Here is a 15,423-nt window from a genome sequence, read left to right as displayed (position 1 = left end):
ATAGCAAGAATTAAACTCTTACTACCTGAGTAGTTTAAATCAACATGTAAATTTAATAAATACACTTAAAGTATGTTATAATGTAAACAAATTTCAAATGACTACAGTAGATATGAATAAATAATTAAGTTGCATAATAGTAACTAGTGCTCTCAGGGTAATGTAACTGGTCTATACTGCTGTCTCTTCTTATTCACTAAATGGCTAGGCACTATAGGTATATGTTTTCTAACAAGCATGATGGATGCCATTGGCTTAGACAGAATATGATTGTTTTAACTTGACTCCCAAAGCAAATAACTGTTCTGAAATTAAACATTATTGTCTGAAAGTACTTCATGTACGATTCGGACAGTAAAAAGAGCAAGAATCCATGATGTGGCAGTCATATATTAGGAACACGATTAAAATAAAATAACCTGAACAATTTAAAAACACTCTTATTAGAGTGCTTTCATAAAGAAGTGTATAAGCAGGTTGAGGACTACAGCATGTTGAAAAAACACAAACCTACTAAAGAAGGTGACCTGACAGGCTATGACAGAAAGCAAACTTTTTTCTCTGAAGAAAGGTGCTGTCTGGTCACATCAGTCAAGCAAATGCAAGAACAAAGAAAGTGTGCTGGCATTCTTATGTATTGAATGTCTAGGAGGTTGTGTGAATTACCGTCCTTCACCTGGCAAGTACTTAATCCTAAGCATAAAATTCCCAGTGCTACCAAACTAAAGACTCTGCCCCTTGAACAAACGGACAGTGCTACAGTTCAAGTAAGATGCTTCTTTAAAATTTTACAAGATAAATCTGTATTGATGGATAGAGCAAACAGAGGCTCCCGGAGTCCTGTTCTTATGTAGACCAGTGTTTCTCAACCACTGCCATTGATGGGTCGCAAGCTGCTATGTTTACATTGGTAGCAGACTGCAGTATGTCAGGAAGTGGATCTCTGCTCCATGAAGCGTGTTTGATCCCCTTCCCACTTGATCCACAAAGGGTACACCCTAACCGCTCCGACAATCTTTGATTCACTGTCACTGCCTTAATATGCACATTTTACCAAGGGGAACACATTCCAAATTATCCAAAAGTGAGTAAGCCAATCAGGCATCAGTACATGAGTGGAAGGAGATGAGCTCTTTTGACTTCATGCATGGCTGAATGGAGACTGCCCAGTAGACCTGGCCCTTTACAAGCTACACAAGGGTCCCAGTAACTAGGTAGTCCAGTGACTTTTTAAGACCCACTCCTGATCTCTTAAGTATCTTGACAATAATTAAGTATGTAAGATCTAATATTACCATCATCATATTTTTGCAGAGAAAAAGCTTTTGAAAAAGATCTTTTTTCAGCTGTTTCTTTGATACTGGCGTTAGAACACACAGTGTAAATCTCTATTAGGCCTTTCAGCAGAGCTACTCTACTTCATGAATATATAGTACTGTGCAGCTGGCACGTGTAGAAGTGAAAACGAAAATGCAGCCAGTAACCACGTGCCACATATTCAATTATGAGCTGATATGACCTAGCTCAGGATAAAGTGGGTTTGGAAGATGGATGGATAGATACATCTTGTTAAGAATGCCTTACATGGATAAGTCACAAAATGGTTTCACTGGTTTTGACAGAAATGGACACTTCCTTTGCCACGTCTGTTAGCACCAAGTATGGCTACCTCCGCATCCTCCCTCAGAGGCTCTAGACATTCTGGTTGCGGACATTCTTAGTTCCCATTTGGGAGATGGTTAAAACTGATAAAACTTAAGGAGAGAAGACAAGCAATAGACAACTTTAGCGGGCACTTCTGAGATAGGAAGAGGCTGCAGGACGGGCATAGCACAATGAACGGTTTTGAGACTAGCCATGAATTTCATGTTCATCCATAGTAAAACACACCATGCCACTGTTCCGAAGGTCCTGTTGCCTCTTAGACTGTCATTACTTCTTTAATGCAAACCCATTTTGCACTTTAATGCCCTTTTTTATGACAAAGTCAGATGGCGTACTGTCAGTAGGAGTGCAAGCAGGGTAGAATTTCAGAGACTTACTGTATTTTACAACATAAGCAAAACATTTTCTATGGTCAAATTAAGGAGAAAGATTGCTTTGCTCAGCTGAATTACATTTTTTGGAAGAAATAAAAGAAACATTCACTACATATAACAAGTGACTAGACTGCTGAAGGCATAAACAAGATATCACAAAAGCAAACTCAAAGGATGCAAACTTATTTTACATTTCTCCTGGCACCTGCTTGTTAAATCAGAAAATGTAAGATTTAGTCTATTTTGCCTGAACAATATTATGGTTATATTTTATATGACAAAAAACATGTAATATAAATACAAATAAATATGCCTAAAGTAATAAAATTGTGCCTTTGCACGTTTAAATCTAATAATTCTGCCATCCAAAGTGAATTTGATTAATCAGAAAAACTACAACTTAGATTTCCAGCATTTAAAAATTTTATTATCACCCACAAATGAAAAAAGGCTAATTTGCAAAGGCACAGTAGGTTCTAAATAATTTTTTAACCATGAAAAACAAGTCCCATACTAAAACCGGTTGTATTTTTTAATTAATTATACACCAAACTAAAACATTTAAATCACATTAATTAAACTGCTGCAAATGTGAAAACCTGTACATACGTGTTAAATTACAACAACACTCTGCATTGTGAGGACAAAATACTCACCAGAAATTTTTTGGTTGAAACTGATGACACTCAATGCATACAATGATTGCCTGATGCCCATCAATCGTTTTCCCATAAACCTACAGGAATATAAATATGAAATTATTTTAAAAGATCAGGCCTTAAAACTGTTTTACAATCAGCATTTTTTCAGCATAAATATCTATTGAGTATTGTACCCTGCATTACATTATTAAATATTCCACCTCTATCTCTACATTTTAGATATAATATTTTAATTTCTATGTTGGGGGAATTGAAGGGTGTTACCTTTCTGCCCTGAACTTTAATACTCAGAATAAATGTACAAGAATATAAACCTGGGATCAAAAATATATCTCTAATATACTGAAATGCTTAAAATTATGAAAATGGAGGGCCATTATTAGTCTCTTCAGTATTGCTTATAATTTTGCCCACAATGAAACAAATCTGGGACAATCTGTTGCAAGTTGGAATGGTAGTGTCTAGCGGTAAAACCTAAATGGTCAGAAAATCACCTAGATACATTTGTCAGCAGTAAACTTTAAATATTTTTTGATACATCTTACATTTCAGCAGGTTACTGACCCATCTATAGATGGTTATTTATGACAAAATTAAATGCAATCCAATCTGTCAACTACATTGTGTGAAGGCCAGCCTGGTCCTATGTCCGTCAGGGACGCCCCTGCTGCTTATGTTCCGGGGGAGCCGCCATGGGCAGTCCAATACCTCCCCCGGGACGCTTGGTGGCAGCCTCCCTGGCCGACAGTGATTCCCCAACCACCCGCAGGGCTCCATGGGAGATGGAGTCCTCCACAGCTTGGCTGGGGCTGGAGGGGAAGCTGTCTGCTTCCAACAGCCCGGCTGGACGAGTCTTCAGCCCCACCCGGAAGTGCAATTAGGACTAGGTGGTTAATCACCTGGAACGCTTCTGGGTGGGCTATAAAAGGACCCAGCCACCACCACTCGGGGAGCCAGAATCGGGAGGAAGAGGTTGCCCGAGAGGAGTGGTGGTGCCAGAGGAAGGATTGTTGGTGCAAGGTGGAGAGTTGTTGCTTTTGTGTTGTGTAAAGTGCTTTGGGACTGTGTTGGGCCTGTGGGTCACAGGGAAGACGTACCCCACAGCTGAAGAACTAATAAAGCCTGTGTGAATTTTACACGTGCCTCTGCGTCAGTCTGTGCCGGGTCAGGCGCTATATAGCGCCATTCTTACAATTGCAATACAAGGCATATGCACTGGATGCAAGAATTTTGAGATTGGTGTTACATTAAAAGCGTACTAATCAAATGATCGATTGCTTTCACTATAGCACACATTTTTCATGTCAGTTTAAAATGCAATACTAAAGCATATTGCATTTAAATTCATCTCCACAGATCATGTGTCATAACTAAAAGCAAGCAAACGTATTGGATTTTGCCAAGTAGCTACTCTGAGTTTATTGCATTTTGATTGAAGACCACAAATTAATCAGGCCAAAGCTGAATGTAATTGAATGACCAATCAGCTGAAAAATGGGGCAAGCAATGTCAACAGTTGATGTTGTAGGTGTTCCACTTCTAAATATTTTTGTGTTATGGCGGCAATGTAGTGTGATTAAACAAAACAATGAGAAGCATGTTTTATGTTTCACTGAAAAACATTACTGTTAAGTTGTCTAAATAACGTACTCTCCTTGTCTTATAGTGTTCCATTCTTCTCCTGACTGATACATCAAGAAAATTAGTAACAGCCAGTACCATCATCCCCATTTGCAGGTATTTACAAACCATATTTAGGGTAATATTTGTGTTCAGTTGATGATCTACATAATCATACGCTGCAGTTCTTTGGGACATTAGCTTTTGAATCTGTTCTAATGATGCTGCTGTAGCAGATGGAAATTCTTTTCCTGTTGCTAGTTCTGTTTCACCTGCCCTTTACTAAGAGAAGTAAATCTTCATTTACAGTACATTGCTTGCTTCCACTTGTTCAATAAGATGGCAGATCCCCCACCTTATCAACTCACTGTTCAGAATCTTTTGCACCAGGTGAACACACTAATTGGAAGACCTCCTACCCCTCCTGTTGACACTAATTAGCATAACTAGTGCATGATCTTGAAACGGAATGTAATATGCTTGGAACTGACACTACGCGAAACTTAATACGCTTGCTTTGATTTTAGTTGTGACAACTGGTCTATGGACATGAATTAAAATCAAATAAGCTTTTTGCATTTCATTTTAACGCGAGAAAAATGTTTGTGCCCTTTTTAAAAGCAATCAATTATTTGGTTAATACATTTTTAATTATGACATGATAAAATGTGCCAGAACAAATGCACCACATGCATATGCATTACAATGTAGTTAACTGCATTTAATTTTGGCACAAAAACTCTTCCATATAAAACAAATGTCCCTGAACAATGAATACAAACCCCACGTTTGTTCACTTGCCCCTGGTATTATGCTGAAAAGACTCTACGTGCTGTAACAACACTAAGAAGTAAATGCAAAATACTATTAGAGAAAGATATCTTAAATACTTTAAGACAAATTATTGTGTGATCATGGAATACACATTAGAATAAATAATAAATACTATATTAGTGTTGACCATTAGAAACCTATTCTGATTTTCTTTTTATTTGATGGTAATATATATTAGCTTTACATTCACATTTAAGTCTACATGTTTTCTTGCTTAAAAAAGTTTTTTTTTTTTTTTATATATATTTTACCTGTGTCATATAGTCATGTAGAAAGCCACCACAGCTTACCATGGTTGCTAGGTTCTGCCCTCCTGATACTAGCTAATCAATTGTAATGCGGTGAGCTGCTTTCTCTGAGACATAGGTTCAGCTAATGAACTGGGGTTTGTAGAAGGTTTAGCACTCAATATTCAGGTTGTTACACTGTCTTTGCCCTGGTTATTTAATATGATTTTACTGTTGAATAACTTTTTGAATTTCTATTCTGATTACAATTATGACTAAGTTTTCTGATTTGAAAAACTAATTGTGTTGCCTGTTTTTGACTTCCCAGTCCCAGTCTTTGTAAAAGAAAATTCTTTCTGTTTCTGAAATAAATGTGCATTTCCCAATAAGTTCCATTACACATAACACTCCTAAGAAATGTGGGATGGTCAGTTTGAGGAAGAAGGTGGGCAGCTGGTGAGGAAAAACATGATGGACAGTGGCCATCAACATTGTGGGTTTTTGGACCACATCTTGTTTTTCTGTGACTGCCGTAATAGAGATTGCTGAACATTACCCAAGAGGTGAAAACTAACAGATGTTTGATGCAACATGAGGCATTTTGGATATTTAAATTAAACATAGTTGTACCTAGTATGCTTAATAAATGTAATGATTTTTCATGCTTCATATAAATTGGTCTCAAAAAAAAGTAAGACACTATAATTTTATGTGGTTGTTTTTCAGTTCAGCTCAATTGTTTGGTTCATATACCAGTATCAAATATAAGTAATTATAAGTTACTGTACATGAATGTGAATGTGTCATTTTAATGAAAATTTAGTTGTTATTAATATGCATATTTTCAAGATTTTTTATAAATGAAGCAGAAGCCTCAACTGCTTGCAATGGTATCTTTTGAACCTTAAATAACATGAAAATGGTGCTATGAATAATAGTGAAATAACATCTAGCAGGCATGCTATCAGTAGAAAACATATTTACTTTTTAGTCTTGCCAGTAAAATTCTTATTTTTTCAAAATTGCTAAATATTTGCACTAACGGCTACTTGTCAAGGAAAATATTAACATTTTTTAAATGTGGAGGAGATCTCCTGCTTTGGTAGTACAATTATTCATTCTTTGATGGATTTGCTTGTGTTTTGGGTCAGCACATTATTACTTTTTGACAGATAGTCCAATCTAGTTCCTCAAATACTGCCTGCTACAATTTGGAGTTCATGGATGATTCTGTAATGGAAAGATAACCAGAAATGTCAAGTTTCTTCACAAGCCACGCAGCTATATTTTTTATGAGAGCAGATGCTCCCTTTTTTATAATCCCACATGTAGGGCAAAGTTGTGCCATCTACACATTTGCAGTGAATGACAACAAATTGGCTGGAAATAGCTTTAAAACCCTTTTTAGACTCATGTGTATTAACAGTCTTTCTTATGAAGACCCCAGAGAACACTTTTGATCAGAGGCTGTCATAGTCACACATCTCAATTGCTAATACAAAATTATTATTTTTGAAAGGATGCTCTCTAATGATGTGCTCCCTATTCATTCACATCTGTTTGGAGTGCATCTAATTCTGATTTTAGGCACATGATCCAATGATAAAGCTAGTGCTGAAATTTTTTTTTGCAAAAGGAAATTGTGCATCACTTCATTTAAATAGTACAAATGAGTACAAAGAGTCATTTTCAATGTTACTTTTTTGAAATCTTGGATCACCTTTGTCCATCAATATTACTGAAAGGATAATCAAGTGTCCTTCTGTCCAAAAATGTTATATAAAAAGCTTTTTATGTGTTTATGAGATGCACTTAACTTTTTCACACCATTGTGCATGGCTGGACTAACAAGATTGGTCATCGTCACCAACCTCAGGAGTCAAACTAATGTAAAGACAGAGTTTTGAGTTTAGCTTGTTTTCAAAATAAATAAAATGTGTAATTTCTTTTGCCTACTGATTTTTGGAGAATTGGACACCCAATAAGAACAATTGGCTTCCACCACTAACAAGGTGTTTATTATAAGTATTATATGCTTTTCTTTTAGATTGAAGATTATAAGAAACTTAAATATGTACATAAGAAATGTATATGTATATAAGGAACTTAAATAGTGACTAACAAAGAACAATGTACACAGTTTTGGCAAAGCAAATGCAGCAAGCAACAAATTACAATGATTACATGATGTCACAAAGGGCTGATATTACTAAACTACTCTGTTATGGGGCAAACATGCACATTCCCATTACTGAACAGACAAAACCAATACGATCTTTTGGAGCATATTATGCAGAAGACTGTTCCACTATAACAACAAATGAGATCATGTGGCTGGCAAGAAGCATCCACACAAGCAGAATCTTTTTATTTATTTTTTTTTTTAAATGAACCCTTCTGTAATAGGATTCTAGAATAAAAAATATGGATGGCCCACTTCCACCATACCCCAGCTAGGAAAATGAATTTTACTTCATGTGAGCTAATGAACATATAATGAAAAACCCTGATGTCACTGCCAAAGAAAGTAAACAATTTATGGAAAAAATTCAATATGAAAGTTAATATTTGCTACATATATTCAATGAACATATTGCAAAAGATGTAATTTATTCTCTAATGAACATAATTTTCCAAGTACACATTATACTTACAGTGCAGACTCCGTTAGGATAGTGCTCTTTAACGTAGGCTCTTACAGCACCATCTACAGCACTCCTCCAGGATTCAATCGCATTATCTACATCATGAGGCCGTGGGTCACTGGCTTCTTTGCGCAAATGATCAAATTTAAAAGAAATTTTGTTTTTGGGATCCAGAAATCTACCATTTCCAATGTCACCATGCTCTGTAATTAAGACCTTTAACCCAAAAAACAAATAAAAAAAACAGAAATGTTAAAATTATAGTTTTGTTAATTAAATGTTCTGTTTCTTTAAATGGATAATGTAACACTAATAATGTGTTTAAAAATAGATTTTTAATATGTTTGCTGAACATTAGTAATCAAAAGAGTTATCTTTCTTTACTAGGTTATTCTTATTGAGTCCAATTTTTTCCTCACCTGTTCATCATTTCCATCAACTTTTACTGGTGTAAACTGGTCCACACTGTACTGTGCAAAAGCACTGCAAATAAAATTTACACATATTTTAGTAATTCTTTTTCTTTACAAGCTATGCAATTAATCCACTTTCCACTAAACTTTCAGGAACCTGATTTTCTTTATTAGTCAATTATACTGCAAGCACTTTGTTTGATAAACATATTGTATTATTTATGGATAATATTAAATATCACGAAATATTCAAATTATTTGTTGCCACATAGAGCTGTATTGCTATACAGAATAAAAAAAAGATTACTGATTGATGAAGACAGAGATACATACTGCGCAGCACCTTCCCTGAGAAGATTGTCATCATTAAGGAGTAATCGAACATCTGGTGGGGGGAAAAAAAAGAAAAGTGAATACCAGAGTGTTTTGAAAAGCATAGTGCAGTCTGCTACACAGAGACGTCTTGCACAGATTCTTTCTACCGAAATAAGTTCAACCACATGGAAAGAGCAAATTGATAACAGATACCAGTTTGTTTGAATTATGTTCAGCCAGAGTAAATTACCATCCAACAATCCAAGGTTTTACTCAGGAACCCAGGCAGCCATACTTCTGACCATGGTGCAAGGTATTAACTTCAGCGCTGTGACAGCTGGTTACATGATCCCATGGTGCTCCTACATCTTTTTCAAAGCATGTGTGAGCTTCTAAGCAATCACTGTCACATTCAAGTAACCCACAAGTGCTACAAAACAAGACACTAACTACACAGTCTAACCAATAAATGCAACATCAAGGCATTCTTTACATACTGTAATAGGAGTGCAAGCATCCCAGGGTTATCAGGACTTGACCCTGTCCACTTATTACCTTTTTATAGCAAACAAGATGCCTAGTTGTTTAGTGATCATTGTGAGTGTAATGAATGTGCTTCCTTGTCCAACCCAATATCCCATGCAAACTGCTTCTAGGTGCAACTTTTTGTCTTGGCCAAAGAAAGTTTGTTAAAAATTGTGCTGTTTCATGTAGTATATGTGGCAATAATTTGACATGTCTGAATTTGGGGTTACAAGTGTAATAGTTGTAAGCTGGTATCTACCATAATCATGGTTTCCAGACCTTCCTGTAGTTGCAATAACGTCCACTTTTTCTCATTTTTCTCAGTATGTATCATCTAATTGTTTGGAAAAGAATCTTCTACCAAATTGCACTCTAAGGATCTTCTTACTGTATTTTCTCTCTTGGAAAGATTTTACTTTGTCCTATATTGCATTTGTTCATCCTTATTTTTCTTATTTTTTGTTTTAATGAGGGCTTTTAAAATGTATACTTCAAAAATGTATTGTCAATATATGAAACTCTGAAACCCAGTGAGAATTTACAGCTTTTTAGCTGCATCTCAAATTCAGCATGTTGAAGCAAGTATTATATATTGATTATTGCCTTTAAAAAACACACACGCATTTAAATACTGACAGAACAAAAATGCTACTCTATGAGCTCAAGTAACCCATCTCCTTTGTCTGATATGTGACTTTACTATTGCTATCAACTGCATGAATTGGGAAACTTAATGGAAAAAAGTTTTGTTTGTAAAAAAAATGTTTGTAATACAGAACACTGAAAATAAGCATACATATAGCAAAAACTAAGCCACAAGTCTTGTGAATCACCAGAATAATATAATAAAGCAGGAGCTATAGAAATACAGCTCTAAAATCAAGTAAACAGAGTATGTTTAAAAACAACATTTTATCAAATATTGACATTCAAATCCTAAATGAAGCATTTTGCATTTACAAGAACAGATCATGTAAGAAACTCCTTCATATAGACTGCTGTTCATGGTGATGATGCTATAGCTACAGTATCTGCCAAGATGCATTGATTACTTAGGTCTCTGGTTTTATTTAAGATATTTTCTTAATACATTTGAATAGCAACTCTATTTTAAAATACATAACTATTAGCTTGATTAATTATGAAATGGCAAGTTAACAAACAGCAGATGCTGAACAATTTGGCATAATGTCTAGTCCCACTACAAAATATGTGTCTCTATAACGAGCGGTTCCCAAGATTAGCAATTTTTCATATATGATACCAGTTACTTGTGGTATCAAAGAACAAACTTCTAGAATAAAGAAGTCTTGATTTATAACATTCTGTTGGAATGCTGCATTTTATTTTTTTATTTTTTGAGATGGTAAAAAAAAAAAAAGAATAGTGCAGATATATTTTTTTTTCTTTAAAACAGTTAACCACTAAAATAGGTTAGATAAGATTTTTTTTCTGTACTAGTGAGTAAATCAGTATGTTTAATACAACAATAAAACATTTTATTCTGTAACTCCTTAACTACTTCCAATCATAGCTGAAAGGCTTATTTCACTTTAAAACTGATGAGGCACATCAGAATACATGTGCAAAATTGAACAATATAACTAAATGTTTCTGCAGTTTAGGTTCTACTGTGGACATATTAACAATTCATGTCTGAACAGTAACATGTAACCTAAAAACATTTTGCTCAATTGGCTAACTAATAGCAGATTAACAAGTGCGGAAGAACAAAGCTCACACAGCTGATTAACTCACTCCTACAGGAAAATAGTTTTGATATGACATTGTCTTATGAAAGCAAGAGTGTCTACTTTGCTGAAAGGAATTATATTAGTGTCACTTTTTCCTCTTACATTGTTGAAGAGGTGTAGATTTCATTAACCTTGTTGTATTAAGTGGCACCAGGAGCCTCAAAAGGACATACAGCTGGTATGTACTGCAAAGCCTAACACCTACCTAATCGGTCACATTCCATATAGGGATGAGACTAAAGTTGCCTGCATGGTCGTAATGTAACCCAAGGTAGGAGTGTCACTTTCACACAGCACAGCATTGTGTGCGCATGTGTTGGAGATTCTGTGCTTTACACTTGCCTTATTAATACAGGGTGCAGATTTCCTTATGTAAAGGCAACCATTTACTGTATCTAGAAGACTCAATACCTTCTAGTTGTTTGTCAAAGTTAGATTTAGATAGATACAGATAGATAGAAGAGGTACAAAACAAAACTATTTCATAATAAAAAGTTTAGATCAAGATGCAAAGTTTTGAAAAAAAACTTTTTAAATTTCAAATCTTAAAATATTACTACAGCATAAATGTAGGTTATTTTAGGCTTGTTAAGAAGTACAATGCATGGCAGAGAGGGGATCACCTAAGTACCCGCCCCAGTGTCACAACAAATAAGGGGCATTTATAGTAGGGGTTCAAGCACAGGCTTTAATGATATACAGTAGAGTCTCGCTTATCCAAAGTAAACGGGCCGGTAAAACGTCGGATAAGCGAAAATGTCGGATTAATGGGAGGTGTTAAGAAAAAGCCTATTAAACTATGTTATAATTTTACAGATTACGAACCTAATAATCATGTTTTAAAACAAAACAGCAGAAAAGAATTTACTGAAAAAATGAACTTAGTTACAGAATTGTGTAAAGAAATTTTTGATCGTAGTCTGCTTTCCTGACGAGTGCCATTTCTTCGCTGCAAAGTCTTGTCATCTTTGCAGCATCATTATGCCAATTCCTGTAGCAGCTTCTTATTGCTCAATGTATTTAATTTTAGTTTCTAGAGCCTTAACTCCATCACTCATATAGTCAACATCCGTACGAGCGTATACTGTTTACTGCAGCATTGTGTGTGTGTGTGTTTGTGCTGTGACGTGCGAGTCCCCATCTTGAACCCAAAAACACGAAGCTGTGTCTCAGTACTTTAGCAACACCAGCTTTATTCAGCTTGAAACAGCAACAGTGCATTCATTTATTGTAGCAGGATCTGCCACTCTCCTATACACAGACACTGCAGTCGGGCAGGGTCATGGCCAAGTAATACTGTGTCCTGCGCATTTATAATGTTCCTTGTATCACCCATCGATGGCAGGCACTTATAGCATGTCTGCAATCTTTTCGGATTCGCTTTTACGCCGAACTACTACAGCGCTGGGAGACTGCAATTGTTTTGGGACACTCTTCCGCGTGTCATCCCATTGGGTGAAATCCCACAAGAGTTTAGAAACTCACACCAGCCATGATTCTTTTCAAAGGTAAAGTGCAGGCTAATTTGTTTTATGTATTTTTACTTTATATTTTGTATTAATCATTTTTATATGAATAGTTTTGGGTTGTGGAACGAATCATCTGAGTTTCCATTATTTCTTATGGGGAAATTCGCTTTGATATACGAGTGCTTTGGACTGCGAGCACGTCTCAGGAACAAATTATGCTCACAAACCGAGGTTCCACTGTAATTAGTTGCAGTAGAGTCGGGAGCAACGAAAAAAAGACTACACTCACACTTGCAACTTGCAGTTCTTGTTGCCGATTGATGCGTTTTTGACATAGGATAATACGGAATGTCGGATAAGCGAAGGTAGGATAAGCAACTGTAAATATCATGCACTGCCTGACTTTAAATATTACATTTATTCACTGCCGTTTTCTGTCCAGTAACTGAAAAAGAAACACTGCTTAAACTAAAAAAATAATAAAAAATCAAACAATATTATATTCACTAAGATTAGTGAATGCCAAAAATAATACAGAACATTTGTACAAACTCTTTTAAAGCTGCTTTTGTAACAATAAACTTTTAAAATCTGGTTTGTCAGAAAATCATCTTGTCAGGTTTGTAGCATTTGCTGTTGAGAGATTAATGTTTGCATCAGTATATAAGGTAACATCAGCTGGATAATAGTGTTATAGAGTCATTATCTTCATGTGTACAAATTAAATTGAAATTCTTACTATAAGTGTGCTAACAACACTTAAGAGAACAGTAACATTTAATGGAAATGTCAAATTAATTCACATTTCAAATGTCACAAGCTCATGATACTTTTACATTTTTTAAATCTGTCTTTTATTAGATTTGTCCCAACTAAGACTACTTTGGAGAATTCAAATTTGTCAATTTAATATTATTATTTCAGAATTCCTGAAAAAACAGCCTTTGTTAACTGGTTTTTAAGTTGCCTCATATAAGATGTGAGGGATGAACTAGCTTTCCATTCAGGATAGACCTGGGCTAGGAGGCCATGATAAAGGTATGTCAGCGAGGAAGCAACGATATTCCCTTTTCATGCCAGGATGTGAACACAGAAGGATGCTACAGCAGCAACTACACAGGGGCTGGCATCCCAATAGCCACAGAAGGACACACTGGTTGGGCTTAGGAGACACAGGACAGTGGGTGACTGCCTGTTATGGACAGATCATTCTCCCCACACAGCATGGGAGTTGAGGTACCACTGGGCTGATCAGTCGGGTTCTGTGGAGGCTGCCATTGGGGACTATTGTATATTGACTGTACAAGGATCACTGTGCTTCTGCCTAACCTGTGCTTCCTGGAGGCAATACATTGAGTACTGGAAGTACTCCATGGTCAGGGATTAAAAGAGAGTCCTCCACTTGGAGAGTTGGAGTCAGGAGAAGAGACGAATAACACTTGATTGGGAGAAATGGAGGCAAGCAGAAGGAGCAAAGAGAGTGACTGACAGTATTACTGGGCTGTGCTGTGTTTTGTGGGAGCTACTACGACATCAAGTGAAGGAAGCTTGTAAGAGGTACACATTACTGTAAATAAAAGCACTGGATTTGAAACCGGGACTGTGTGTGTGTAGTTGTGTTTTGGGTTTGAGGTGCTGTTAGCTTCTGACAGGCAAAAAAGTGACAAGACTTTGGTTTTGTTTATACCTGTCTAATAATCCAGAATTTGCCAATGAATTGGACATATCTTAAGTGCAGTACAGTAATTACTTCTAAGTAGAGAAAGAATCCCACTCACTCTTGTACAATTCAGATATACAACATATGTATTTTCACTACATTTGTCATATCCTACTTGTTATGTATGATAAAACATGATTATTTTGGTTTCAAAAATCTAATGAACCACCCAAAATTGTGTTAGATCATTTGTTTTCAGCAATGACACATTCTGCTTGAACAAGCCTGCTAACTGCACATCTCTGCAATTATGCACTTGCATTAACACATTTAATGCAGTACATGTTTGTGGCATTAGAGAGGTAGGTGTACTTCAAAACATTATGAACTAAGTCACACAAATGGCTGGTCAATGCACAAATTAAATAATTTTTTTTTTTTTTTAAATGAGTACATAAATGGAAGTGTGGACATATACGAAAGGAGAAGGGTCCAAATGCAGCCCATACTGCAGTTATAGACTATTGTGATGTTGGTACGCCATCAAAGATGGGTTCCTGGCTACCAGAGCCTGCTCCCAGTGATCCTGAACTGAATAAGCCAATTATTAACTGGATGGATAGTTGGACAGATACCTGTAGCCATGTTTAAAGCATACAGTAGAATGGTTTCTTGAGGATATGCATGGTGCTATATTAAAATGTGATTAATCTCTCCACCATTCACTTCATTCAAATGCAAGACACTACAAGTTAATATGATTGCAACTGGCAGCTGAGTGGTCACATCATCAGGTTCTCATGCACAAATTATGCTTATTTTATTTATTAACTAATTATGCAAAACTACATTTTAACTTGGCACTCTAATGGTTTCCCATTAATCATGTAGCTTTTGAAGTGCCCCAGGAATTACGTATGTGCATAGTACTTCATAGTTCACTTAGCATTTTCACTGCAGACCATTCTTCAACAAGGCTCAAAGTTTAAGAAGGTACATAGCAAGCTGTTATGCTCCGTGTGTTCTGACACCTCTCTCTCATGGCTAGCATGACAATTTTAAGCAATTAAAACTATAGTAACTCTTCTGTGGTATCAAAGCACACAGGCTAGCCTTCGCTTCTCATGTGTATCAGTGAGCCTTGGGTGGCAACAACCCTGTTGCCAGTTCATCAGTTGTCTTTTCTTGGACTACTTTTGGTAGGTACTAACCACTGAATACTGTGAACACCACACAAAACCTTACATTATGCAGATGCTC

General features: G+C 36.0%; 1 protein-coding gene across 1 annotated transcript in view; it reads right to left on the bottom strand.

Moving 5' to 3' along the window:
- Positions 1 to 15,423, bottom strand: part of LOC120534113 (F-actin-capping protein subunit alpha-2) — an 86,664-nt gene that overhangs the window by 13,439 nt on the left and 57,802 nt on the right. Inside the window, exons 3-6 of the mRNA XM_039761400.1 lie at positions 8,774 to 8,825; positions 8,447 to 8,510; positions 8,037 to 8,243; positions 2,696 to 2,775 (exon numbers count right to left, since the gene is read on the bottom strand). Coding sequence (XP_039617334.1) covers positions 2,696 to 2,775; positions 8,037 to 8,243; positions 8,447 to 8,510; positions 8,774 to 8,825 — 403 coding nt within the window. The remainder of the gene's footprint in view (positions 1 to 2,695; positions 2,776 to 8,036; positions 8,244 to 8,446; positions 8,511 to 8,773; positions 8,826 to 15,423) is intronic.

Source organism: Polypterus senegalus, chromosome 8, assembly GCF_016835505.1.
Source record: "Polypterus senegalus isolate Bchr_013 chromosome 8, ASM1683550v1, whole genome shotgun sequence".
Taxonomy (NCBI): Eukaryota; Metazoa; Chordata; class Cladistia; order Polypteriformes; family Polypteridae; genus Polypterus; species Polypterus senegalus.
This window is presented reverse-complemented; position numbering and strand designations above follow the sequence as displayed.